The sequence below is a fragment of the Elephantulus edwardii genome, unplaced genomic scaffold, assembly GCF_000299155.1.
Source record: "Elephantulus edwardii isolate Elephantulus edwardi_28Jun2011 unplaced genomic scaffold, EleEdw1.0 scaffold00122, whole genome shotgun sequence".
Lineage (NCBI taxonomy): Eukaryota > Metazoa > Chordata > Mammalia > Macroscelidea > Macroscelididae > Elephantulus > Elephantulus edwardii.
The window spans coordinates 8,172,086-8,198,723 of NW_006399872.1; the positions used below are offsets into that span (position 1 = coordinate 8,172,086).

The 26,638-nt window shown below is 36.6% G+C and overlaps 1 protein-coding gene across 1 annotated transcript in view; it reads right to left on the reverse strand.

The window, feature by feature from the left end:
• SLC39A8 (solute carrier family 39 (zinc transporter), member 8) overlaps positions 1 to 26,638 on the reverse strand; it is a 118,492-nt gene that overhangs the window by 8,543 nt on the left and 83,311 nt on the right. Inside the window, exons 6-7 of the mRNA XM_006893091.1 lie at positions 1,726 to 1,933; positions 1,373 to 1,557 (exon numbers count right to left, since the gene is read on the reverse strand). Coding sequence (XP_006893153.1) covers positions 1,373 to 1,557; positions 1,726 to 1,933 — 393 coding nt within the window. The remainder of the gene's footprint in view (positions 1 to 1,372; positions 1,558 to 1,725; positions 1,934 to 26,638) is intronic.

A 26,638-nucleotide genomic window follows, 5' to 3' on the forward strand; every position in this document is an offset into this window, starting at 1 on the left:
GAGTCCATGTTTTCCAACTACTGAATCTTCTTCTTTGTTCCCGACTTTTGCATTCCAGTCACCCATTATTATCAACGTGTATAGTTTGCATTTATGTTTCTTATGAAAAGTATTTGCAGTGAATAAATCATTGATTGGACAGAATTCTATCATTCTATCTCCAGCTTCTTTTCTGTGTCCAAGTCCATGTTTTCCAACTACTGACTCTTCTCTGTTCCCAACTTTTGCATTGCAGTCACCCATTATTACTAATGCATCTTGATTGCATGCTCAATTGATACAAACACACATTCACACTCCAAAACTCAAACTCATTACCATTAAGTCACAAATTCATTGGTGACTCTCCAGTGGCTTTTCAGAGGCTGTCAATTGCACAGAGAAGATTGTCCATCTATCTCGCGCAGAGTCCCTGGAGGACTGACATAGCTAGAGAAGTGCCACTTTTGAGTGTGCAGCACAATTCCCTACAGACTGTGTCACCAGCGTTCCCTACGTACCACTGGTATGTGCTTTCTCTTATATACTGATATACTAAAATATAAAAATAAAAGCTCAGCAAAGACATAAATAAAAATGCAACATATGCTGACTCAAATAAGTACCATCCAGTTTAAATTTTAAAAACTTTTATCAGTGTTAATGTAGCCTAAAAGTCTTAGAACCTTGAAAAATAAAATGGTACTTATTCAACTAGCTATTCTGCTTCTAAATAGGGCATGCTCACAATATAAGAGCAAATCCTTTGGAGATTTTAATGGTAGATGAAGCACTGGTGACTCAGTAGTAGAATTCTCACCATCTATGCAGAATCTTTGTGCTCAATTCCAAGTCATTGTACCTCATGTAGAAACTACTGATTAATATGTGTCTATGTTGATATATGATGCTGAATAGGTTTCGGCAGAGTTTCCAGAATATAACAGCCTAAGTAGAATGGACAGGTGATTAGCATCCAAAGTTTAGCCAATGAAACCCCTGTGGTCCACACCCTCATCTTCATGGAAGTGGCACAACATCAGGCAGTGTTTTTCTATTGTTGATGGGACTGTCTTGAAATGGGAGCTGACTAAATGACTGCTAGCTCGAGCATAATAGAAGACAAGCTTTACCAACCATGAACCAAAAAGGACACTTGGGAAAATGTCACTCATTCAGCAAAAGAAAAGTTTCATCACAAATCAATCATATTACAGATAAAAGAGTCACTTTTAAATTACTGTTAGTGCAAACTACTAAAGAAAACTTATTTGACTGAAAATGTTTAAAACTCCAGTTAAAAAGGCTTATACACTGAAAGAAGCAGAACGACCCACATGTTCATTTCTAAATTTAAAACTATAAAACAAAATAAAAATTTCAAATTTCTTACCATATCTGCCAGAGAAATATAGAGGAACATGCCTCCAGCTAGTGCAAAGATAATATTTGGAGCAAAATTATTTCCCACCAATATGCCAAAAGTTAGTCCAACATAGCAGGAGCACGCAGAGAGAAAATTGAACAGCAAAGCTTGCCGAGTGCTCATTCCTGCATTGAGGAGAATCACAAAGTCCCCTAAAAAAGAAAGAAAATATCAAGTGAATATATTTTTTCTATTTTTACAGAGATAAAAGTCATTATCAGTGTCAAACAAGTCCTCCTTTAATGGGATCAGTAGGATCTTAAGGGCTTGTCACCTCATTTATATTATGGCACTAAGATCAAGAAGCAAAGCTGCTTTACCTAGCTCATGAGGAAACTCCTCACATAGGATTGCTATTGAAGTGCTGAATCCCTGAAGGAGAGACAAGGTGAAGGAAGCTCCAATCGCCAGGCCATCAATGAAATTGTGGAGGGCATCACTGAATGTGATCATCCAGGCAATTGTTTTGATTTCTGACAATTTGGGCCCCTTTAAGCAGGTACATGAGCTTGGCTCTCTTTTTTCATCCTGTAAACAGCAGAAAATCAATGAACTTGATTACCAATGTCTTGGAAGTCTAAAAGATCATGAGAAGTAGGAAATAGGTTATCTCTTAAGAGAGACAAATAACTCCAACACAATGTCTTCCATGGTGGAGGCTGCTGTGTATTATTGAGTCAGAACCAGCTCATAGCTGATTCCAGAGATTTTCAGAGGCTGTAAATTGCTTGGGAGGAGGTTGTTTATCCGTCTCCCACAGAGCAGCTGGTGGATTCTGACCATATGCCTCTGGGATTGCTGCACAGCTTCTTACCATTAAGCCGCCAGAGCTCTCTCTCACAGTGGACAGCAACCTAGTGGCCTATCCATTGACCTAGTGGTAAGAAGCTGATCTTCGATAACAAAGGCATGTAGTTGTAATGCATCAGTTGCTACATGGGAGAAAGATGGGCAATCTTCTCCCCTGCAATTAACTGCCTCTGAAACCCCGCTGGATGATCTGTTCTGACTTGACGGTATACAACAAAAATACATAACAGGAGAAAGGAAACTGTAGAGAGAAAAGAGATTAATCAATTGATATGCGTTGAACAGGCCACTTAAAGACATTTTACCTTAAAGCTAACTTTTTAACTTGTATGAACAAAGTCTTAATAAGTCTTCGTAAAATTAAATTAAACATTGACTTAAAAGTTTTATTTACCCTAAGACAAATTTTAAAGTCTTTTCCATATGATACATGAAATCCACATTTATAGTATAATGACAGGAAAGAAAATGCATTTTAATCTCTTCTATGCCATGTGTGAGGAGCCTAGGTGGAATTCAGCTAGGAATTCAGCTGTTAACCAAAAGTCAGCCGTTTCAAATGCACCAGCTGTTCCTCAGAAGAAAAATGAGACAGTCCGCTTCTGTAAAGATTCATAGTCCTGGAAACTCTATGAGCAGTTTTGCTCTGCTATGGGTCAGTTCTGACCCATCAGTTGTTGTTCTTGTTATGTGCCGTCAAGTCGCTTGCGACTCATAGCGACCCTATGTACAACAGCCCTAAACTCTGCTCTATCCTGTGCCAATAGCACTGCCTCTGACACTCCCATCCCAATTACTCCAGTCACTGAATCAATCCACCTCATAGAAGGTCTTCACCTCCTGCGCTCTCCCTCCACCCTCCCAAGCATGATGTCCCTCTGCAAGGACCGGTCCCTTCTTACAACATGTTCAGAGTATGTCAGATGAAGCCCCAGAATCCTTGCCTCCAAGTAGCAGCCCAGTTTAACCCCCTCTAGGATTAATCTGTTTGTTTTCTTAGCACTCCATGGTACATTGAATACTCTTCTCCAGCACCACAGCTCAAAGGCATCAATTCTTCTATCCTTTTTAGTCATTGTCCAACTCTCTGATGCATAACAAGTGATTGCAAAGACCATGGCCTGTACCAGACACGCCTTAGTCTCCAAAGAGACACCACTGCACTTCAGTACTTTAGAGAGGTCCCTAACAGCAGACTTTCCCATCACAATACGTCTTTTAATTTCCTGGCTGCTGGTGCCAAGAGTGTTGATTGTGGAGCCAAGCAAACTAAAGCTGTGAACAATCTCAATCTCTTCACCATCCATCCAGATGCTGCCAATTGGTCCGGTGGTGAGAATCTTTGTCTTCTTGACATTGAGTCTCAATCCATACTGAAGGCTGCAGTCCTTGACCCTCTGCAGCAAGCATTTCAGGTCCTCCTCAGTTTCAGCAAGCAGGGTTGTGTCATTTGCATAGATTGTTGATAGATCTTCCACCAATCCTGATGCCACACTTCTCCTTATAGAGCCCAGCCTCTCAGATAATCTCTTCTGCATACAGGTTGAAAAGGTATGGAGATAGGATGCATCCCTGGCGTATGCCCTTCCCAATTTTGAAACATGCAGTGTTTCCTTGCTCTGTTCTGACGACTGCCTCTTGGTCCAAATATAGATTTTTCTTTAGCACGATCAACTGTTCTGGGATTCCCATTCTTCTCAGTCAGCCACAGTTTGTTATGATCCACACAGTCAAAGCCTGTGCATAATCAATGAAACAGAGAGACATTCTTTTTTTAAAATTATTATTATTTTGTGTGTGTGTACCGTCAAATCAGATCTGACAGGTACAGGGGAAGATTGTCCCTCCTTCTCCAGCAGAGCATCTGGTGGATTAGAACTACATACCTCTGAGAATGCAGTACAACTTCTTGCCACTAGGTCACCAGAGCTCCCTAGATAGACATTCTTCTGGTATTCCCCGCTTTCAGCTAAGATCCATCTAACATCAGCTACAAAATCCCTAGTACCACGACCCCTTCTAAACCCAGCCTGGACTTCTGGCAGTTCTCTGCTGATAAGCTGTTCCAGTCATTTTTGGATAATCTTCTGTAGAATCTTACTTGCATGTGAAATCAATGATATCAGTATACAGCAAAAAATCGGGTTCACTATGAATCAGAACTGACTTGAAGACAGTGAGTTTGGTTTCTGAAATACCATTGTGGTAAAGGGCCTTGGTAATGCAGCTGGTTAATATTATGTTGCTAAAAGAAAGGTTAGCACATAAAAGCCATGAGAAAAATGAAGCAGCCTGTTCTTGCTAAGATGTACAGCCTCAGAAAACCTATGGGCCAATTCTACTTGTTCTTAGAGTCCTTGTGGATTGGAACTGACTTGAAAGTAGTAGATTTTATGCCATTGAGTAACTGTAAACAAATGATCTGAGATTCAGTTTCATCAATTATAAAATAGATAAAATACATTAAATGATATTTTCTTTCTAGAAAATTTATTAAATTTCCACTGTGTTTCAGGTTTTGTGAAGGGTGTTTAGACTACAACAATGTGATCTCAGTCAGCTTTAAATACCAGTGTTTTTCTCAGCAAAACTCATAAAAAGTGAATGGAACAGAACTGTCTTTACATTAACAGCTCTTTCCATTTCAAGAAAAGAACAAAAACAGGAAAATCTTATAACAGAACTTTTCCAGGTCTGTTAAGAAATTGTAAAATATCAAATTACAACTGCAATCCCAGAGGTGCACAGTTCGAATCCACCAGATGCTCTGCTGGAGAAGGAGGGGCAATCTCCTGTACCAGTCAGATCCAATTTGAAGATACACACAAAAAAAATAATTTTAAAAATTCAAATTACAAATTTCCAACTAACATATATTCCAAACACCATAGAAAACTAAATTTATTTTAAGCAGTGTCACAGTTTACAATGAACTGGAGATCATTTTACGTCTAATTTTCCTTCCCTTTAACTCTACATAAGAGCCCAATAAATACATTTATCAAACTTCTACAATTCATTCAACCCTTTATTGAATGTTATGGGAAATAAAAAGAAAATAAGAGTTTAGGTGACTTGGAGAAAAGACAAAATATATGGCTGATTTTAAAAATATCTCCCCAAAACAAGCATGAAATATATTAAAAAGACAGATATTTCCTTCAAAGCAGGAGTATTGAGAAGTATTGAATTTAATCCCACATTGGTTTTATTGCTCAAAACATTTTTGGGTTTTACTTTTAGGATTTACATTAGACTTTGCAATATATCTTTTCATTGTTTCACCAGGAGCAAATTTTCATCTTTGGGGGATGTTTCTGGTTTGTAGACACAGGTAAACATAATTTGGAGCCACTAAGTTTTTAAGGTAATATTCAGCAAAATCTGGTGAATTAATTGCATTTATGAGGAAGTGGGTTGGGGGCTGGTAGCAACATTAATAAGAGAAGAGACAGATTATAGAAGGAGGAGGAAGAAAATAAAGAGAAGAGTTAGAAGGAAAAAATGAAATAGGACAGGAAGCAAAGGAAAAACAAAAGCAAAAGGAGAAGCTCAAGATTATTATACAGAGTCGGGAGATTAGCTAGAAAAGAAAAAGTAATATTATCATCTTCCTAGGGAGCTCTGGTGTTCTAGTGGTAAGAAGTTACTCTGCCAACCTTAGGCAAGTGGTTCAAATTCACCAGCTCTTCTACAGGAGAAAGACAATCTCCTGTTTCATTTATAACCTCTTAAAACCTGCTGGAGGGTCAGCTGTGAGTGGTTCCAACTCGATGGCACACAACAATAACCAGCTTCTTGGGATTGCATGAGGGTTAGAAAAATAAAAACAAGGAAAAGAAGAGAAGAAGGATAATTGAGAGAGTAGTAAGAAGAAGAAAAAGAGATAAAAATAAGGAAGAGGAAGAAATATGAGAAGGAGAAGTAAAGGGAGGAGAAAAATAGCAAAGGCATATTTGTATTGTATTGTGTTGTATTGTATTGTATTGCATTGCATTGCATTGTATTGTATTTGCTACTTTCCAGGCATTGTTCTGAAAACTTTGTTGTTGTTACCTGCTGTGGAATCAGAACTAACCCATAGCTGACCTCCCTCCTCCCACCCAGCAAGTTTCCAGAGGCAGTAAACTGCAAGGAATAAGACTGCCCACCTTTCTCCCGTGGAGTAGCTGGTAGGTTTGGATCAGGTGCCTTGGAGTTGGCAGAGAAGTTCCTTACCACTAGGCTACCAGAGCTCCCTAAGAATATTAGCTATCTAATGTACTTATCAACAACAGATAGTAATACTAGTATTACCATATTATAAATAAGTATTATTATAGATTTATTATAAGTAGTAATCTAGACAAGTACTACTGTGTTGTGTGCTGTCAAGTCTCAACTGACTCATAACTGACTCTCCAATAGGTTTTCAGAGGGCAGTAAATAGCACTGGAAGAGACTGGCCATCCTTCTTCCACAGAGCTGCTGCTGGATTCGAACCAAGTACATTTGGGATTATAGCATAGCTTCTTATCACTAGGCCACTAGAGCTAGTATTTCCATATTATATAAAGCACATTAAGGTTAATGAGTTTACTCAGGGATACACAGTAAGATAAGTGGGTTGATTTGTTGTGTTTTACAGGGTTTTATGTTATTGTCCTTTTGTGGTTTTTGTTTGTTTGTTTGTTTTCCCCCACTAGTTTATTTACAAAACTCAAACACAAATTCAAACAAATTCTTTACATTTCCTTCCCTCCCCTCATCCATCAAATTATACAACCCAATGATTAATTCTCCCCGCACACACACACACATCCACATTCCTCTGCTTCTAGCCTCTCCCACCACTCCTGGATCCTTATACGCATTCTACAATAATGGTTTTACACAATATTTATCCTTGTGTGATTGAATTAGTTCGCTCAGCATAATGCTCTCCAGTCCCTCCCATGTTAGGTAAAAATTTACAAAGTTATTGCTCCTGTGTGCTGCATAGTATTCCATTGTGTGAGTGTACCATAATTTCTCAATCCATTCGTTTGTGGTGTCCTTTTGTTTTTAATAATACAATTTTGCATCTCAACATCAAGAAAACAAAAATTCTCACCACTGCATCAAAAGGAAATATCATGACAGACAGAGAAAAGATTTTGAAATTGTCAACAATTTCATCTTCCTTGAATCCACTGTGAATACCCTTGGTGCCAGCATACAAGAGATCAAGAGATGAACAGCATAGGGAAAGTCTACTGTCAAGAATCTCTCCAAAGTCCTAAAGAACAATGGTGTCAGTTTAAAGACCAAGGTGTCCCTGATTCAAGCCACAGTCTTTCCAATCATCTGCTGTGCATCTGAGAGACAAACAATGAGTAAGAATGACAGAAGAAGAATCAACTCATCTGAGTTTTGATGCTGAAGAAGAGTGCTGAATATCTCATGGACTGACTACCAAAAGAACAAACAAATATATCAAAGGTACAACTAAGGTGTTCCTTAGAAGTAGAGATGGTGAAGCTTCATCTTACTTAAATCCACTTCCTAAACCACATACCTTTGGAAACTCTATGAACCTGGAGAAATGGTGATAGCTATAGAAAGGTATTAGGTCTTTTGTTCATGGAGTCACTATGAGTAATGTCTGACTCAATGGCAATCAACAACATACTACTTTATAGTTTACAAAACACTTGTACCTGTTAACATATGCCTTTTCTTTTGACTTTTGCAATATTCTCATCAATGAAACAATAAATTGGTATCTTAATTTTAAAGATGCAAAAGGCAACCAAAGAACATGAGTGATTGTTCAAAGTCATGCAGATGGCACTGGGGTTAGACTAATTGACTGAGTATTTTTTGGAGGCAGACAGAATCTATGCTAAGATAGAGAAATTAAAGATACAAGAATGACAGGACATCCTTTTACACTCTTTGGAAACATTATCAAGAAAGCCAGTCCACAAGGAAGATAATGGTGCTTGGTAAAGTAAAGGATCAGCATAAATTAAGACTTTCCATAAGATGTTAGTATATGTGACAATGGGTTGAAACAGAGCAAAGACTGTGAAGATGGCATAGATCTAGGCACTGTTTTATTTTCAGTGAAATACAGTGTCATTATAAGTCAATGTTAGAAATAACTAATGACACCATACAACAACAAAAAAATGAAAACTGTAACAAAGTATTAAATGAATGTAGAAGTCTGAAGAGCTAACATGACTTTACAAAAGTAAAATTTTAATATGCTTCATTTTATGGTTATATTTTGCAGGGATTTCAATGAAAGTCAAAGTCACTGGTGTGGAGTAAAAACTCAATGCATAGCTGATCCTCCAGCAGGTTTTCAAAGGTTGTTAATCACATGGCTCCATGAGAACCAAAATATGGCTTTCAGTCTATCCCACCTGAACTTAAAAATCATCTCAAGAATAGATGTGAGGCACAGAACACTAATGACTGAAGACAAGATGAGCTGTGGGATGATATCAAGAATATGATCCATTAATAAAGCAAAAGGTCACCACTTAAACAGAGAAGAAAGAAAAGATAAAAATGGATGTCAGAAGAGACTCTAAAAATTGCACTAGAGCATTCAGAAGTCAAAGCAAAGTGCAGAGATGTAGAAGTGGAAGAGATGAACAGATTTCAAAGGACAGCTGAGAAAGACATAGCAAAGTTTTAGAACAAGGATATATAGACTTACAGAATAAAAAGGGAAGAACTTACTCAGTATTTCTCAAGCTGAGAGAACCAAAAAACAAATTCAAGCCTCAAGCTGCAATACTAAGGAGATGTTATGAGCAAAAATCTTAAATGATCCAGGAAGAATCAAAAGAATATGGAGGGAATAAAGAGTCACTGTACCAAAAGAATTAGTTGACACTGAAAAATGGCAGGAAGTACTGTACGAACAAGAGATAACAAGCTGCACTGAAGAAATTGGCAAAAATAAGGCCAGAGGAATCAGTGGGACACCAATTGACATGTTTCAACTAACAGGTGCATCCTAGGACATGCTCATTAATTTGTACCAAGAAATTTGGAAGACAGTACCTGGCCAACTGACTGGAAGAGATCCATACTTGTTCCTGGTCACAAAAAAAAAAAAAAGGTAATCTAGTGCTCTCTTCAGCAGCACATGCACGAAAATTGGAACAATACAGAGATTTGCACGGCCTCTGTGCAAGGATAACATACAAATTTGTGAAGAGTTCCATTTTGTTGCTTTTTAAAAAAAGAAAGTAATCCAACAGAATGTGGAAATTATAGAATAATATCATTAATATCACACACAAGAAAAATATTGCTAAAAAATCATCCAAAAATGGCTATAACAGTTTACTGATAGAGAACTGCGAGGTGTGTGAGCTAGGTTTAGAAGAGACCATGGCACCAGGAATATCATTGCTGATGTTGGATGGATATTGGCAGAAAGCAGAAAATATCAGAAATGTTTGTGTCATAACAAGCTATGGTTAAGAATAATGGGAATCACAGAATATTTAATCATTCTTACATGAAAGCTGTACCTAAGGCAAGAAGTTGTTGTCCAAATAGAGCAGTGAAACATTGTGTGGTTTTAAATCCAGAAAGGTGTACAACAGGACTATATTCTTTCTCCACACTTATTCAATCGTTACTCTGAGCAAATCATTCAATGAGCTGTGACTAAAAATGTTGCATAGGAGAAAGACTCATCAATAATTTGTGGTTACACAGATGACACAACCTTGCTTGCTGAAACTAAGGAAGACTTGAAGATCTACAGACTTCAGCCTTCAATATGGATTACATCTCAGTACATAAAAGAGAAAATTTCTCACCACTGGGTCAATAGGCAACATCATGGTGGATGGAGAAAAGAAGAAAACTGTCAATGACTTTATCTTACTTGGATCCACAATCAACACCCTTGGCACCAGTCGTTACAAAATCAAAAGGCTTATTACAATGGGAAAGTCTGTTGTCAGGGACCTATCCAAAGTACTGACAGGCATAATGTCAGCTTGAAGACTAAGAGACTCCTGATTCAGATCATGGTCTTTTCAGTCCAAGGGCTGGACAATGAGTAAGGATGATGCTGGAGAGGAGTACTGAATATTCCAGACTGCCAAAAGAACAAACAGGTACATCATGGAAAATGTGCACACAGAGAACTTACAGGTGAGGATGGCGAAGCTTCGTCTCAGACACTTAGAGCATATTGATAGAAAGAGCTATTCCTTGGAAAGGGATATCATGCAGGAAAAATGGAAAACCAGCAAAAGAGAGGAAGACTCTTAACAAGAAGAATTAACACAGTAACTGTAGCAGTGAGCTCAAAGTTGGAGATGATGAGGATGGCATGTGACAGGGTTCAGATCTTTGTTCTGAACTTATACTATGAGTCGTTCTCAAATCAACAGCACACGACAACAGCAATGAACCTCATAGGAGGATATTCTTAATCTTAATCAAAATGCCTACTTTTGGATAATCTTATCCACTAGGCCATAAGAAATCCAGTGATTACAATGCTTATATATATATATTTTTTTTTCCCCTGATGGTTTTCTGGTATGTTCCTTAGATATGAAAAGTCAGTTTCAGCTTCTAATAACCAAAATGTAACTTTGTATGAAAAATATAAAATTAATTTTACCTCTAAAGTGTATAACCAGAAAGAATGTATTTAGTGTCTAGTCATTTGGTTTCAGGAAAAACCCGTATCTATTTCCAAAACTCTCTACTAATGAAAATAACCATTAAGAGGAAAGTAAAAACTTTCAGAAACACTGGAAATTGTTTCCTCTCTATCTCTTCTGTGGGGTGTGAACAAAGTTGTTATGGCCTTTAAAAGCTGAAATAATTGCCTTTAATTTTCAGTGTGGGACTATATCACTTTATTGCTTTGAATGAAGAAAGAATAATTTAGAGGAAACCTGAGGTATTTTTGAGAAATCAGCTATGACAATGTCAATGTAATTTAAAGTATATAATTAAATTAAATAAATTAAAGTATAGTAATTAAATATTTACAGTTATCCTAATACACCTAAAAGGTTGCCTACCATTGGTACAAATGAGTATATAGCATTAATGCCCTGGTATATTTGGAAATAAGGTATTACTTCTTATAAAAGAGTCATATAAGTACTCCCTGCACACACAAGATTATTACTTAGGAGGCTTAAAAGGAGCCAGAAGCAACAGCAATATGGGTAAATTTTCACATAATTTGGAGAAACTGATTGCTAGGATCCTAAAAAAGCAGCATTTATCAAAGACAGAAATATTTCTATTTCTTAGCATCTATGCTCCCAGAATAATTCAAATGAAGAAACAAGCTAAGTTTGGGTGTTGGGTGGAAAGGGTGAAGGAGTTGAACCTATGTAACAGTCACCTATTGTATACTTACTCTTTTACATTAATTATGTTTAAAAGGGAATAGCACCTAAAAGGACATTCAAATGGCCACCAAACACATGAAAAGTATCATTAGTAATCAGAGGGAATACAGATTAAATCCACATTGAGATACCATTACACATCTGCAAGGATGCCTAAGAAAAAAAAGAAAATAACAAATGTAGGTGAGGATGTGTTGAAGTTGTAACCCTTATCCTTTGGTAGTGGGAATGCAAAATGGTACAGCCACTGTGGAAAGCAGTGTGCTGATTCCTCAAAAACCCAAAACTAATCTAAAACCATATGAGCCAGAAATTTCAGTCCTAACTATATAGAAAAAAATATTTGAAAGCAGAGATTAAAACATAAACTCGTACAACAAATTCATTGCAGTTCCAGTCAAAAGGAAACAACAATAGACTGAATGAATAAACAATGGGATATTACTCAGCCAGCAGGTAAAATGAATTTTTCATACATACTGCTGTACAGATGGAGCTTTAACACATGTGTGCTGTGCAAAATAAATCAATCGCAATATGACAATGACACTATGAGCTCACTACATAAAGTCAAGGAAAATGAAAGCTCAATTTAGAATCACCATTATTGTAATATCAAAGCTTCATGACTACTGTTTTGGTGAAAGTAAAAAATACTAAAATAACTCCAAGAAAAGATTGTTGTCTTTGAAAAAGTGATGTTTTCCCAGTAAAAATGTGTTACAATTCTACTTTCCAAATACAAAACAATCTCTACATTTGATTGATTTTTTTCCAACCTGGGAAAATATGAATAATGATGCTGACTTCATTTTTTCTAACACATGTCATATTAGGGGAATGAAAGAGAAAGCAAGAGACTAGAAATATGTATGATTTACTTAACCGGCAAAGGCAATCTTTATTGCTGCTTTTACGGCTATTAAATGTCTTTAATTCATCTTTGTTAAATTGCTATAAAGGTTTAAGAAAGCACATTCATTGAGTTGTTTGATATTCCTAAGTAGAAACCATTGTTGTTATGTACTGTTAAGTTGCTTGTGACTCATAGCAACCCTATGTACAACAGCCCTTAACCCTGCAACCCTGCTCTATACTCTGCCAATATTATTGTCACTGACACACTTACCCCCATTACTACAGTCACTGAATCAATTCTTCTCACTGACGGTCTTCCTCTCTTACACTGTCCCTTTAACCACCCCAAAGCATGACATCCCTCTCCAAAGACTGTTCCTTCCTTGCAACATGTCCAAAGTATGTCAAACAAAGCTTCAAAACCTTGCCTCCAAGGAGCAGCCTGGTTTCACCTTCTCTAGGATGAACTTGTTTGTTCTCCTAGCAGTCTATGTTATATTCAATATTCTTCTCCAGCACCTCAGCTCAAAGGCTTCAGTTCACTTCTATAATTCCTAGTCATTGTCCAGTTTTCTGATGCACAGCAAGTAACGGCAAAGACTATGGCCTGGATCAGGCTCACTTTAGTCTCCAGACTGACATCATTGCCCTTCAGTACTTTGACAAGATCTCTGACAAAAGACTTTCCCAGTGCAATTCATCTTTTCATTTCCTGGCTGTTGGAACCAAGGATGTTGACTGTTGAGCCAAGCAAACTGAAGCTGTTAACAATCTCAATCTCTTTATCATCTATCACTATGCTGCCAATCAATCCAGTGGTGAGAATCTTTGTTTACTTGATATTGAACTTCAATTCATATTTAAGATTGGACTCCTTTACCTTCTCCTTCTCCAGCAAGTGCTTCAGATCTTCAGTTTAAGCAAGCAGGATTGTGTCATCTGCATAATGCAGATTGTTGATGAGTTTTCCTCCAATCCTGATGCCACAAAACTCAAGATTTTTTTTAAGCATATACTCTACTATATTCACTACTCACTGCCATCAAGCTGTTTCTGACTCACAGCCACCCTCTACTGGGTTTCTAAGGCTGTAAATTGCAACAGGAGGAGATTTGCCATGTTTCTCTTTGAGAGTATTTGGTGAATTCTGACAGAGATATACAGCTTTTCTATTCATTAGCAGTACAATTCTCGATAGATTACACACCAATAGAGATCTCTTCTCAAATGCAGAAAGTGTTTGGCAAAATCACATTTTATTTTCAGGATGCTTGTTTCTTTCTAGTTTAAGATCTTTGATTTTTATTTCAGAATAAATATAACATGGAATAATACGATGCTGCATAGCATAAATTCTGTCTGCCTAAGTGCTTCTCTCTAGGACATGGATTTCATTTATTACAACAATGAAACACTGCATGCTTTGGTAAATTTTACATCATGCAATCCACTGATAAAAATTACTTACCAGATCTTGATCCTGTATTTCCAAACTGCAGAAGGTAGCATGTAAGAAATACAGTACTACATAAATATACTCAAATATTTTTAAATGAATAAATAAAGCAGCAAAAGAAAAGAATAAGGCCTGCTTCTTTGTAATACAATATTTTGGGGGCAGGATGAAAAACTGACATGGAAAGACACAACACTAACACATTTTGAATTTAAAGTTTCCTCTAGAAATACTGATTGGCAACTAGGCTTTCTACACAATATGACGAAACAACTCGTTCTAATACCAAGAATCCTTTACTTTCCTCCTTTCATTTTTAAAGGGAAAAATGTGTTTCCATCTCAAGGGTTTTTTATCCATCAGCATGCATAACAGAGCAACACAGTTATTCTTCATTATACTAATGGGGGAAAATTAACTTGACATCAAGCCTAATTGAGTAAAACCTCACTAATTCTTCTAAATAGGGATAAGTCCTGCTTGATTAGTGAAAGCAATTTACTATAGAACATGTTTAAATAAAATGCACTTTAACTGTGTCCCAGAAAACATTTTCATAAACCGGACTCCAGCAGCAAGTGTGGTAGCAAATCTACTATAATGTATGGACAAAATTAATATAGTTTTTCAATTCTATATTTCCTTAGATAACATGAAAAATTTAGGTGCAGTCTCATATACAAATTGTTTTAAATGAAATTTTTACACTTGTTTCCCACAATACTTTAGAGCCTAGCCTATGAATAATTTCCCCTATTGTCTTTAAAAAAATATAGATAACATAACATTTGCCAATTTAACATTCTCACTTGTAAAATTCAATGAAACCACTGAATTCAATTACATCTATCATGTTATTTAACTACACTAATTAACATCCATTCCATAAGCTGATTTTGACAAAACATAAATTCATTTGCTACGACAAATTAGTTGAAGCAAAATTATCAAGATTTCACTCCTGACACAATCCTCAGCTCACTAAACGTTGTATTCTCACCTAACTATTAAAAACAAGAACAGATTATAGTTGTTAAAGACCTCATTTGGAAGTCATGTGTATGGAACAAGCTTGATCTTTAAATGAAAGTTTTTAAAATTAAATCCCATCACAGCCTTGACTTTATGTTTTATGGATCTGGACAAGTTACTTCATTTATTTGAGTCTTAACTGATTCATTGGTAAAAGGATCAGTCTCTATTTCACAAAGCTGTGTATGAATTAAACTTGAGCTCTAGAGTACATAGTAAATACGTGACCTCTATTCTGGTATTGAGCAGCAATAATGTCAGCTTGAGGACTAAGATGTGCTTGATTCAGGCCATGGTCTTTTCAAATACTTGCTATGCATCTGAGAGCTGGACAATAAACAAGGATGCCAGAAGAATTAATGCCTACGATAGAGACTAAATAAACTGTAAATAACATACACCACTCAAGGTCCTTGAAGAAAAATTGATGCTTTGAATTGTGATGTTGGAGAAAAGTACTGAACATCCTATATTGCCAAAAATATAAACAGATAATATGTCTTGGGAAAGATGCAGCCAGAGTGCTCCTTGAAGGCAAAGATGATAAAGCATTGCCTCACATACTTTATACATGTTCCTAGGAGAGGTTTTTCCTTGGAGAGGAACATCATGCTTGGAAAGGTGGAGGGTCAGAGAAAGAGAAGAACACACTGTGGTGGCAGCCTAAAGTTGACTCTTACAGCAATTACCTTAGTGCCCTCTGGTCTCCAGATACATTACTGCAGATACAAGGTCTCAGAAATCAGCATGGTTTCACAAATCAGCAACAGCTGGAAGATCAATATAAGGGAGCACTCTCCACACTGTGGAGTGATCTGGGGTGTCAGAATTCTTGAAAATTTACTTTTCTAGCCATTACTTTAGCCCCCACTGGGGGTGGTGGTGGTATGGTCTTCATCTACGTTAATAGCAGACACAATGTCTTGTAAATCATCAATAGCTGTGGGATTAGGATAAGAGATAGAGTGCTTCTCACATGGTGCAGCAAGTTCCCCATGTCCCACACTGGATAGCAAGATTCATGAGAGACAGGAGCAAGAGCCTAGTAAGAGCAAGAGCAGAACAAGACCCTGGTGATGGAGGTAGAGAGAGACTGTAGCATTGCCATGAGAAACTGTGGCAAGGTGTAACCATAGGAGCCCTGAGATAAAGGCCACAATTAAAGGTTTTGCTGTTCTTTCCAGATAATGGAAGGAAAAGCTGACTGATGAACTGAAATCTGAGCCTGGACTAATTGAGGAATTGTGCCTTAGGACAGGTGGGCTAAAACCCAGACTTCCATTGAGTGATATTCTTTGTCACCCCACTCTCCAACTTACTTCCCTAATTATCCCCACTCTTCGTACCACAAATGTGAGTAAAGTCTGTGTGCCAACAAAGCATAAAAGAGCCTCTTGCTGCTAGTATGGTTCTAAAGACACTAATGGGGCTAGGGTAAGGGCTTTAATCTGCTTTCTAACCTGGAGCAGTGAAGGACTGTGATACTCTTACTCCCTCTGGCTAGTTCAGAGAGATGCTTAAGTCCCTGCGCCTATGTCCCATTTTCTGCTGTTTTTACAATTGGTGTCAGAAGAAATGGTATTTGTTACTCCAGACTCACAGAAACAAGGTTTGGTTTTGGAATGTGAAGCTGGGGAAGATATAAAGTTGAAATAGTTATTGTTTATTTACACAAAGTGAGGGAGAAAACCCAAAAAGTTATATTTGATAGTACTAAGAAGGGAAGAAAAGTCGAGAAGCTACATTATGGCCTGAGAAAAAAGGGTATATAATGAAGTTGAGACTGTTAATTTTTGGAAAGGTGTATGTGTTAAGATTTTTATTTATTTAACTTTATAAATATTGATGTTTCTGTTTAATTTTTTGTTATTCTTGTTGTAACTTAAGATATATTGCTAAAATTACTAAGATTTTTGTTTGAAGTATTATATACCTTACTGACATGGATGTAGCAATATTAATGAATACTGAATACTATAATAATGGGACACATTGTAATTTAGAGAAAAATGTAAGCCAGTTGGATATTAATTAGAAATTAAAAAAGGAAAATTTATCCTAAAAGAATGTTTGTAGTAAGTAGTAGAATTTGGTATAGAGTATGGAGCTTAGCCTAGAAATGGTTAAGCTCCATCCAGTACTCTGAGGATAGTGACATTTGAGAGAAGACAGGTAGAAAAAAAAGATACTTTGCCAAAAGCAGAGGCAAGGTAAAAGCATCAGAATGCCCTTTCCAGGACTTTAAAATCCAAGGAAGCTGGTGAGTATGCTCAACTTGAGATGACCACCTGAGTCCACTTGATGAGTGGAAGTGGGAGATACACAGTAATGAAGAGAGGGGCTGAGTTTGTACTTGCTCCTTCAGCACCGTCCACCTAGCATAATGAATGGTAAATTAAGTGTGGCTGGTATGGAGCAGGATCCCTGAGGATCCCTGATGTGTTGACTTGGCCCATAAAAGGTAAGACTGAGTGAAGGGATCAGCCAGTCTGAAACACAGAAGGAAATGTAGACTCTGAGGATGCATTAACAGGAACACAACCAGATGAAGAGAAGACATTTCTGAGAGATAGTGTGATTGCTATAGTCATGCAAATTATGAAGTGGCCTGATGGTTTGTCTGGATTTGATCTTTGTTTATGGATGAAGATGCTGAAAGTTTCAACTATAATGAAAGATTCTTCAGAGAAAATGACATACTTATTTCCTCAGAGTACTGAAGAGTCTGATAAGATTGTGCAAATTAAAAATTGGCTATCTAAAATGGGGAGATTGAAACATAAGGAGTGAAGCAGCTGGCTTACACATTTTCCTAAATATAGATGATAGGAACACTGGTGGCCTAGTGGCAAGGAGTTGCACTGCAATCCTGAATGCACAAGGTTTGAATTCACCAGCTACTCCACAGGAGAAGGATTGGCAATCTCTTCTCATGCTTCTGAAAACCAGCTGGAGGGTCAGCTATGGGTTGGTTCTGACTCCATGGTACACAACAACCTAAATATAGATGATAATAAGGGGAAGCCTAATCCTTTAGATAATGAGAAAGAATAGCTAGAAAAGCTAGCAGGTAGGCTATCGGTTTAACCGAATTTTCTTTAAAGCCAGCCATTACCTCAGCCTCTTCTTAACTAATTCTTAACCAACTACCTTAATTATGGATACATGGTCTCACAAATCAGCAACAATTAGAGGATCAATATAAGAAAACACTCTCTGAGTGTACTTGGGGGAAGGGTTTGGAGGGGAGAAATGTACAACAATGAATGGATGGAAATCCAAAGTCTGTAAATTTTCATTGAATTTAATAATAAAAAAATTTAAAAAAGAAAGAAAAAAGGTATTTGCAAGGAATAAAAGTTTGTAAATACAAAATTAAAAAAAGAAAGAATCTGGCAAATTACTATCTGAAGTTCAGGCATAAGGGAACAATAAATTTTGGGTCTAAGACAACTGAACTAAGACCAATCACAGAAGTCCTCATATCAAAAGCTTTATTCTGATAATTTTTTTAATAAAACTTTTATAGAAATTTTAAATTTCTAAACACTTCCCCTTTAAATGTTTATCCAACTGTTCTCTATAAACATGTATCCAAATAAGAAATTTTAAAATTATAAAAAAAGCACTCTTTGCATTGGAGTGTATGGGAAAACACCAGCACAGGAGTGCAAGCATTCAGCGCCATCCAGCCTGGCCTATCACTCACCAGTTTTGGGGGGAAACCTGGCCTGCATACCTGCAGTCATGTGAGTCTGATGGTTCTTAGTTTCTGCAGGACCTTCTAGCAAATCTTTTCACCACACTCAAAAGACCATAGAGGAATTGAGGAAATAAGTCATGGATGGAGCTGTTAATATAGATATTGTGGATTTACATAACTAGAAGAACATTTATGATTATGTTGACCTGAGGATTCTGATTAAAACTATTTCACATAGTATAATAAAAAAAATCCTCAACCAGGTGGATTGACGCAGTGACTGCAGCAATGGGCCTGAGTATGTCAGAGATTGTGAGAATGGCACAGGATAAGACAGGGTTCACATCTAATGTTCATAGTGTTGCTAGGCATTGTACCACACCCAGGATTATTCAAACACATGGTATAGCTTTAAAAACTGGACATCCTGGGTTTACAGTCTGCAAAACTGGTTAAACCATCTAATTAATATTGTATTGCCCTCAGACACTGTTTTAACTTTTCTATAGTCATACAAATTATGAAGTGGCAGAAAACAAGCAAAAATGGAAATGAAGCACCCAAAGAAAGAAAAAGCCTACATTGAAGGGATTTAACCAAAGTCCTGAAACAAAATGTACCAATTGTTGAACGCAAACAAATATTCTAAACTTTCATCCAAAAAAAGAGAAAGAAATGGAAAGGTACTAAACTATTTCTTGGTTGTTACTGCTGACTCAAGTGTTGCTACTGACAGATTATAACCTCAGGAGTCATAAATGTTCAATATACTACAATGCCCAGGGCACAAAAAATCGCTCTACATAAAATGCCATTAACATCCCTGCTTCAACCTAAGACAAACTTTAACACAGGCACAAAGAGACATGTATGAGAATGGTATTGTAGCATTGATTCTTAGAGGAAAGAGAGGAAAACACTGGAAATAAACAAATTATCATTAACAGGGGAATGGATAAAAAATATAATTAATGCATGCAGTTAAGATAAATGTTGGCAACCACAAGTAATAAAATATTGGTGAGGGAGAGGGAAAAGAGCAAATAATCCCTCCCCCCAGTTCTCTTCTCTCTTTAAAAAGATTCTTTCATTGTTACACAATTTCTTCCCTCCGTCCTATCCCCAATCCATTTTGCTATTCAACTCTTATTCTGGACTGTTGTCACCCAAATAATGCCTAATTATATTTCTTTTAGACAGTTCTTTCCCTCATCTGTTCCAATTTAGTGTCATTATTCCCTCTTTTTTTCATTTCCCCTCAACCCCTATGTCAGCCCTGTTTTATAGTAGTAGCATTATGCAATATTTGTTCTTTTGTGACTGAGATATTTCACTCAGCATAATATCCTCCAGGGCCATCCATTTTGTAAACTACTTTATGAGTTCCTTGTTTTTCAGTGCTATGTAATATTCCATTGCATGAATATACCATAGCTTCTCTAGCCATTCATTTCTTGATGGGCACTGTGTTGCTTCCCTCTCTTTGCTATTGTGAACAACATAGCAATAAACATAAATGTGCATATATCTCTTTGAGCGGCAGTTCTGATTTCTTTAGGGCATATTTCCAGTAATGGAATTGCTGGGTCAAATGGTATTTCTATTTCCAACTTTTTGAGATAGTGCCATTCTGCCTTCCAGAGTGGTTGCACCATTTTACACTCCCACCAACAGTGAATAAGGGTTTCAATTTCTCCACAACCTTGCCTGAATTTGTTGATTGCTGCTCTGCTGAACTTTGCTATTGTTACTGGGGTGAGATGATATTTCATAATTGTTTTGATACATCATTTATTTACATGACTGATATTTTTTTATCTGTGCTTCATTGACTATGCAAAGGCTTTTGACTGTGTGGATCACAAGCTATAGCTGACTCTGAGAAGAATAAGAATCCCTGAACATTTGATTATGCTAATGCGAAACCTATGCTTGGACCAAGAGACTGTCATCAGAACAGAGCAAGGAGACACTAAATGGTTCAAAATCAAGAAGGTAGTCCATCAGGGATGTATTTTGTCTCCATACCTTTGCAATGTGTATGCAGAACAGATCATGTATGAGGAGGAATGTGGCATCAGGATTGCTGGAAGAATTAACAACCTGCATTATGCGGATCATACAACCCTGCTTGCTGAAACTGAGGACTACCTGAAGCGCTTGCGCAGAAGGTCAAGGACTGCAGCCTCCTACATGGATTGAAGCTCAACATCAAGAAAACAAAGATTCTCACCACTGGGCCAATTGGCAGCATCAGAATGGATGGTGAAGAGATTGAGATGGATAATCGTTTTCGTTTACTTGGTTCCACAGTCAACACTCTTGGTAACAGGAGCCAGGAAATCAAGAGACGAATTGCACTGAGAAAGCCTTCTGTGAGGGACCGCTCAAGAGTACTGAAGACCAACGACATCAGGCTGGAGATTAAGGTGTGCCTGATCCAAGATATAGTCTTCAAAGTTATGTGCTATGCATCAGAGAGTTGGACAGTGAATAGGGATGATAGAAGGAGAATTGATACCTTTGAGCTCTGGTGCTGGAGAAGAGTGTAGAATATATCATGGACTGCTAGGAGAACAAACAGGTTTGTCCTGGAGAGGGTGAAGCCAGAGTGCTCCTTGGAGTCAAGGATTCTGAAGCTTCGTCTGACATACTTTGGGCATGTTGCAAGGAGGGACTGGTCCTTGGAGAGGGACATCATGTTTGGGAAAGTAGAGGGGGGCAAAGGAGAGGAAGACGCTCAATTAGATGTATTGATTCTGTGAGTGGAGTGGTGGGAATGAGTGTGTCTGAGACGGTGAGGTTGGCACAGGCTAGAACGGTAATTAGGACTCTTGTACATAGGTTGCTATGAGTCGCAAGCAACTCGGTGGCACATAACACCACCACCACCAACAACAACATTGAGTGTGGATCCAAATAAAATAAAATCTTTGATAATTTCAATATCCTCATACATTCACATATGTAATTTTATTTTATATTTTTATGAATTTGCTTTGTAAATTGTGTTATTTATGTCATCCTTGTACATAAAAGAGAATTACCTAGTTGACCAGATATTAGCTGGTTTAAAGAATCGCAACAGGAAAAATTAAACTAAAATAAAGTTACCATAGATAACTCTAAGTTCCCTCTGGCAGTGATTATCTACTAAAATATTTTTACCAAATTTACAAATCTAGGATATTGTTTTATCTAAAAAATTAAAAGTAGTCATAGATGGAGAGTTTAGTTTCCTAAATGGAAACTTCCCTTTCTAAAAAGTTTCTTTGACTTGATATTTCAAGACTCCACATTTCAGTTCTGATTTAATATAGAATATATGAAGCATCTCAAGTGGTCTTACTTCACTGATGCTCTGTTTCATTTTTAAATGATCATTTTTGCATTTTTCACCACTAAGTTTTTCACTTGGATAAACATTCTGCATAGCATTTTCATATAGATATTAAAAAAATTACAGCAGTAATTACTAACTTTATTTATTTTTTTAATTCAATTTTAAGAGATTTATGTGTCCCCATTATTTTAATAGTTTGACACTACATTGTACGTAATTAAGACTTCATTAGTTTAATGTCTGTTTAAATGAACTGAAAATGTCTGGATGTGACAAATACAGATGGATGTTCTGAGGGCATAGCTGTTGACTCTTGAGAGAATCTGTAGTGGAAAGACTAATATCATTGAAATGGCAAATTAAAGTGAGTTTTAAAGTTCTGTTCCATACAGTAAGAGTGGATGTTTAAAGTACTCTTATTCTACCTGGCAGAGGGTCATTTGAAGGTTTGTAGATATTCCTATTAAGAAGACTGTCATTATTATCAAATACTTATGAAGTTTAAAGACCAAATAGTAGTTTCAAGAAAAGCAGGCAAATAGTCTTTAAAAAAAAAGTGTAGGATGGCATTCTATATATTCTCTCATTGTGCTCCTCTGTCGTACTAGAAGAATTATATATAAACAAATATAAAAGCCTTTTAGACTTAGTACAAAAATGTCTCAGCTAAGTAATTATATACTTATGAGTACATATTTGAAAGTTATTTGAAAATGAAAATTTATGTAATAGAGTCTGAAAATATCAATAGGATAAAAGCTAAAGAAATAAATTTCATACACAGAAGAGGGAAATGAATATTTATCACATGTTTATAAAGTAATAGGCACAATATTTTATATATATATATATATATATATATGTCTATATATCCTATAATTAATTCACTTTCACAAAGATTCAGTAAATCATCAATCCTCACTCATTTAACTGATGAGAAACAAAGGTTCAGAGATGGGAATTGGTTTTTCTAAAACCACACAGCTAACAGGTTTTACTGCTGTAACGTGTTTTATTTTTGTAGTTCCAAAGTCTTTGCTTCTCCCCTAAAGGGAAAATAAAATCCTGAGAAAACACCAGGAAATTATGCATAAAAATGTCAGTGGAACAAGCACAGTATTGTGTCACAGAATCTACTGAACTAACAGTTCCAAGGAAAGAGGAAACGGGTTCCAAATAATGCACGCACACACAAACACAGACACGTCCTTATATTTGTATAATTTACCTGTTAGTATTTGATAAACTTCAGGAATGCTCCAGGTAGAAGGATGAGGGTTAAGGAAATAACATGGTGTCTAGAAAGAAAGAATCAACAAAACCTAGTATTTTTTTAGAGAGTTAAGAAATTACTTTTAAAATCATGTATGATTATGTATTTGAGGGCACAATGTAGAAGAGGAAGAACATAAAGACTAGTCTAAAAATGGAAATGATGCTGGAGTGCAGTATAATGGTTAATAGCACTGGACCTAGGAGCCAGATTGCCTGGGTTTCAATCCTATTCAATACCTGTGTGGCTTTGGTTGAGTTACTTAACGTCTTTGTTCATTCGTTTCCTTACCTGTAAAGCTGTAAAATCGAGATTATTTTTCTATGTGCCATACGAGGTTGTTACTATAATGAGTAAATGTTATTGTTGTTGTTATGTGCCGTCGAGTCACCTGTGACTCATAGAGAACATTAATGAGTAAACGAGCTAATAAAAATGAAGCACTTAAGACAATATCTAATGTGTACTGGTATTTCATCATTAGCCAGTCTGTAGAAAAGTTAGATAGTATAAGGAAATATTTTTGACAGAATATAGGAGCATAAAAGTCAAGGGAAAAAATGATTTGTTCATGCCTGTAGCGACAGGGAGAAGGTAAAACTCAGGAAAGATAAAAGATAACTGCAAGAGGGCAAGAGAAATGAAAACATTTGGAGGAATAGGTCTTAAGAAGGAGAAAGAATGTATTTTTTTTAAAAAAATGAAAGTGGAGGTAGACAAGGAAACATAGAATTCTGTAAATAACAAATGAGTTACAATGACAAAGTTCACAGAGATTCCAAATAATGGTCTCAGACTCCTCATTAAAGAAGAAATGCAAATTTTGTCAAATGGTGAAAATTCTGAGATTGTTAACACTTGAAAATATAGAGTTTCTAACTACAGATGAGACGAGTCCTTGGAGAGGGACATCATTGGGAGGGTGGAGGGACGGCGCTGGAGGGGAAGACCCTCTATGAGATGGATTGATTCGGTGACTGGGGTAATTGGGATGGGTGTGTCAGAGGCAGTGTGGTTGGCGCAGGATAGAGCAGGGTTTAGGGCTGTTGTGCATAGGGTCGCTATGAGTCACAAACGACTCGACGGCACATAACAACAACAACTACAGATGAATAAAAACATGGCCAGTATTAGTAAATGGCAGAATGAACTGAAAGTGGATTCATGTTCCACTTTCATAATTTTAAAAATGTGTAGAATAGAGCCAGAAATAACGACCTTTAGGGGTCAAAAAAGTGTTGCGCATGATTCTAATGAAATAGCAAATTCCAAAAATACCAAGAACCAGAGTCAAGACATACCCAGAATTCCTCTTCGATGTAATTTAGCTACAAGGCCTGCCTGTTTCCAGATTATGGGGTTCCCCTCCATTAGCACCAGTCAATCAAAAGAAATAAAAATCACTATTTATATCTTTAATTCTACAGTTTCAAAATTTGTATTTATCTGTTAATAAAACAATTAAAAATAACTGATAACTTTTAAAAAATATATTATGTTCAGAAACTATATGATTTCAAACTATAAACAGGCTTCTGGTGAAATAAAGCATCTATCTCTATTTGTTAAAATTTCCAAAATAATTAATAGCCATGAAGCCGTAGGTACAAGAAGAATGATATTATTTTACAGCAGTGAGCTATTTCTGTTGGAAGATGTAAGGAGCATGACTTCTTACTGAGTCAATGTGAAAAAAAAATCAGCAAGAAGAGTAAAAAAAGAGTGTGCTTCAAGTGCACATCAATGAAAGAATGGATAGAGAAACTACAGCACATTGACACACTGTAGTACCATGTTACACTGAAAAACAATAATTTGGAAAACAATACAAACTGAATAAATCTAGAGAACATTATGCTAAGTGAAATCAATCAGTTACAAAATGACAAGTATTATATAAGACTAATATTTATAAAAGCTTAAAAGAGATTTACACACAGAATGAAACAAACTAGAATGGTTGCTAGGGAGTATATAAGGAATGTTTATTAATATGAGTGAAGGAAAGGACAATATAGAATGAGGGACAATCAAACACTGTGTGTATTGTAATTAATGTTATGGGTGGGGAGTGCACAAATTATTGAAAAACATATACTTTGTAAACACTCATATCACAATTAGAAAATATGTAAAAAAGATTCTAAAATTGAAAGCATGCTTCTAGACACAGGGAGAAGACTCCAAAAATATAAATAAATATAGAAAGATATGGGAAAGGGAAACACATTTTGTAGAAAACTTCAGGACTCAGACATGCCAAGTACCCCTAGTAGTAAAAGGTGGTAAATAATTGACCTAAACAACAAAGCAACATGAATGGAAAAAAAAAATCCAATTTAAAAAAATTGTTAAAAAATAAAGCATTACAAATATTGAGAGCACAAGTAGAATCCTGGATTCTTGATCACCAGCCAATATGACTAAAAAAAAGGTACAATGTTTTACAATTACTAGACATTTATTCTTCGGGACCTCTGGTGGCCTAGTAGCAAGAAGCTGTGCTCCAATCCTGAAGGCACGCAGTTCAAGGCCACCAGCTGCTCCTCCGAAGAAGAATGGGCAATCTCCTCCCATACAATGAAATGCCTCTGAAAATGTGCTGGAGGGCCAGCTATGCATTGGTTCCAACTGTAGGGCACACAACAACAACAACAGGCATTTATTCTTGGGTTAAATGGAACCAGAGAGCTTCTCAATTCAGGAACTGAAAGCAAACTAAGACTACAGTGATATGCAGTGCTGAAGACAAGGGCACGTGGTTAAAGACTATGTCCCAAACAATTTTCTTCCCATTCCACTTTCCAGCATGAACAGCTAGAAATATATTTCAGTCTTCCCTTCCCATCTTCAAAAAGGAGAGTAGAGAAACCAATCACCCCAAATAAAAACAAAAGCCAATACTCCACATATGCATAGAAATTCCAATCAGTTGGCATTTTTAATTTTATTATTTTTAAGTTGTAATTCCTTTCTAATTATCTCTGCAAATTATACAAAATTGTTTCTGTCGTGAAAAGGCAGAAATTTTGAATGGCCTGCCCTATTGATATTTCCTAATGCCTAAAATACTGTCAAATACACTTTAGGTACTCTGTAATTACTTATTGGATGAATAAAATATATTTAAAATATTTTAGATGATTATAGAGACCTGAATACATTTCTCTTTAAATCTGCAGAGTTGTCCCTTTGTATAAGTTATTAGCAAAGTAATTTTCCCAAACATTTTGAAGCTAAATTTGACTTAATTAAACCTCAGTGTTGTTGCTGTTATGTGTCATCAAGTCGCTTGCGACTCATAGCGACCCTATGTACAACAGCCCTAAACCGTGCTCTATCCTGTGCCAATCTCATTGCCTCTGACAAACCCATCCCGAT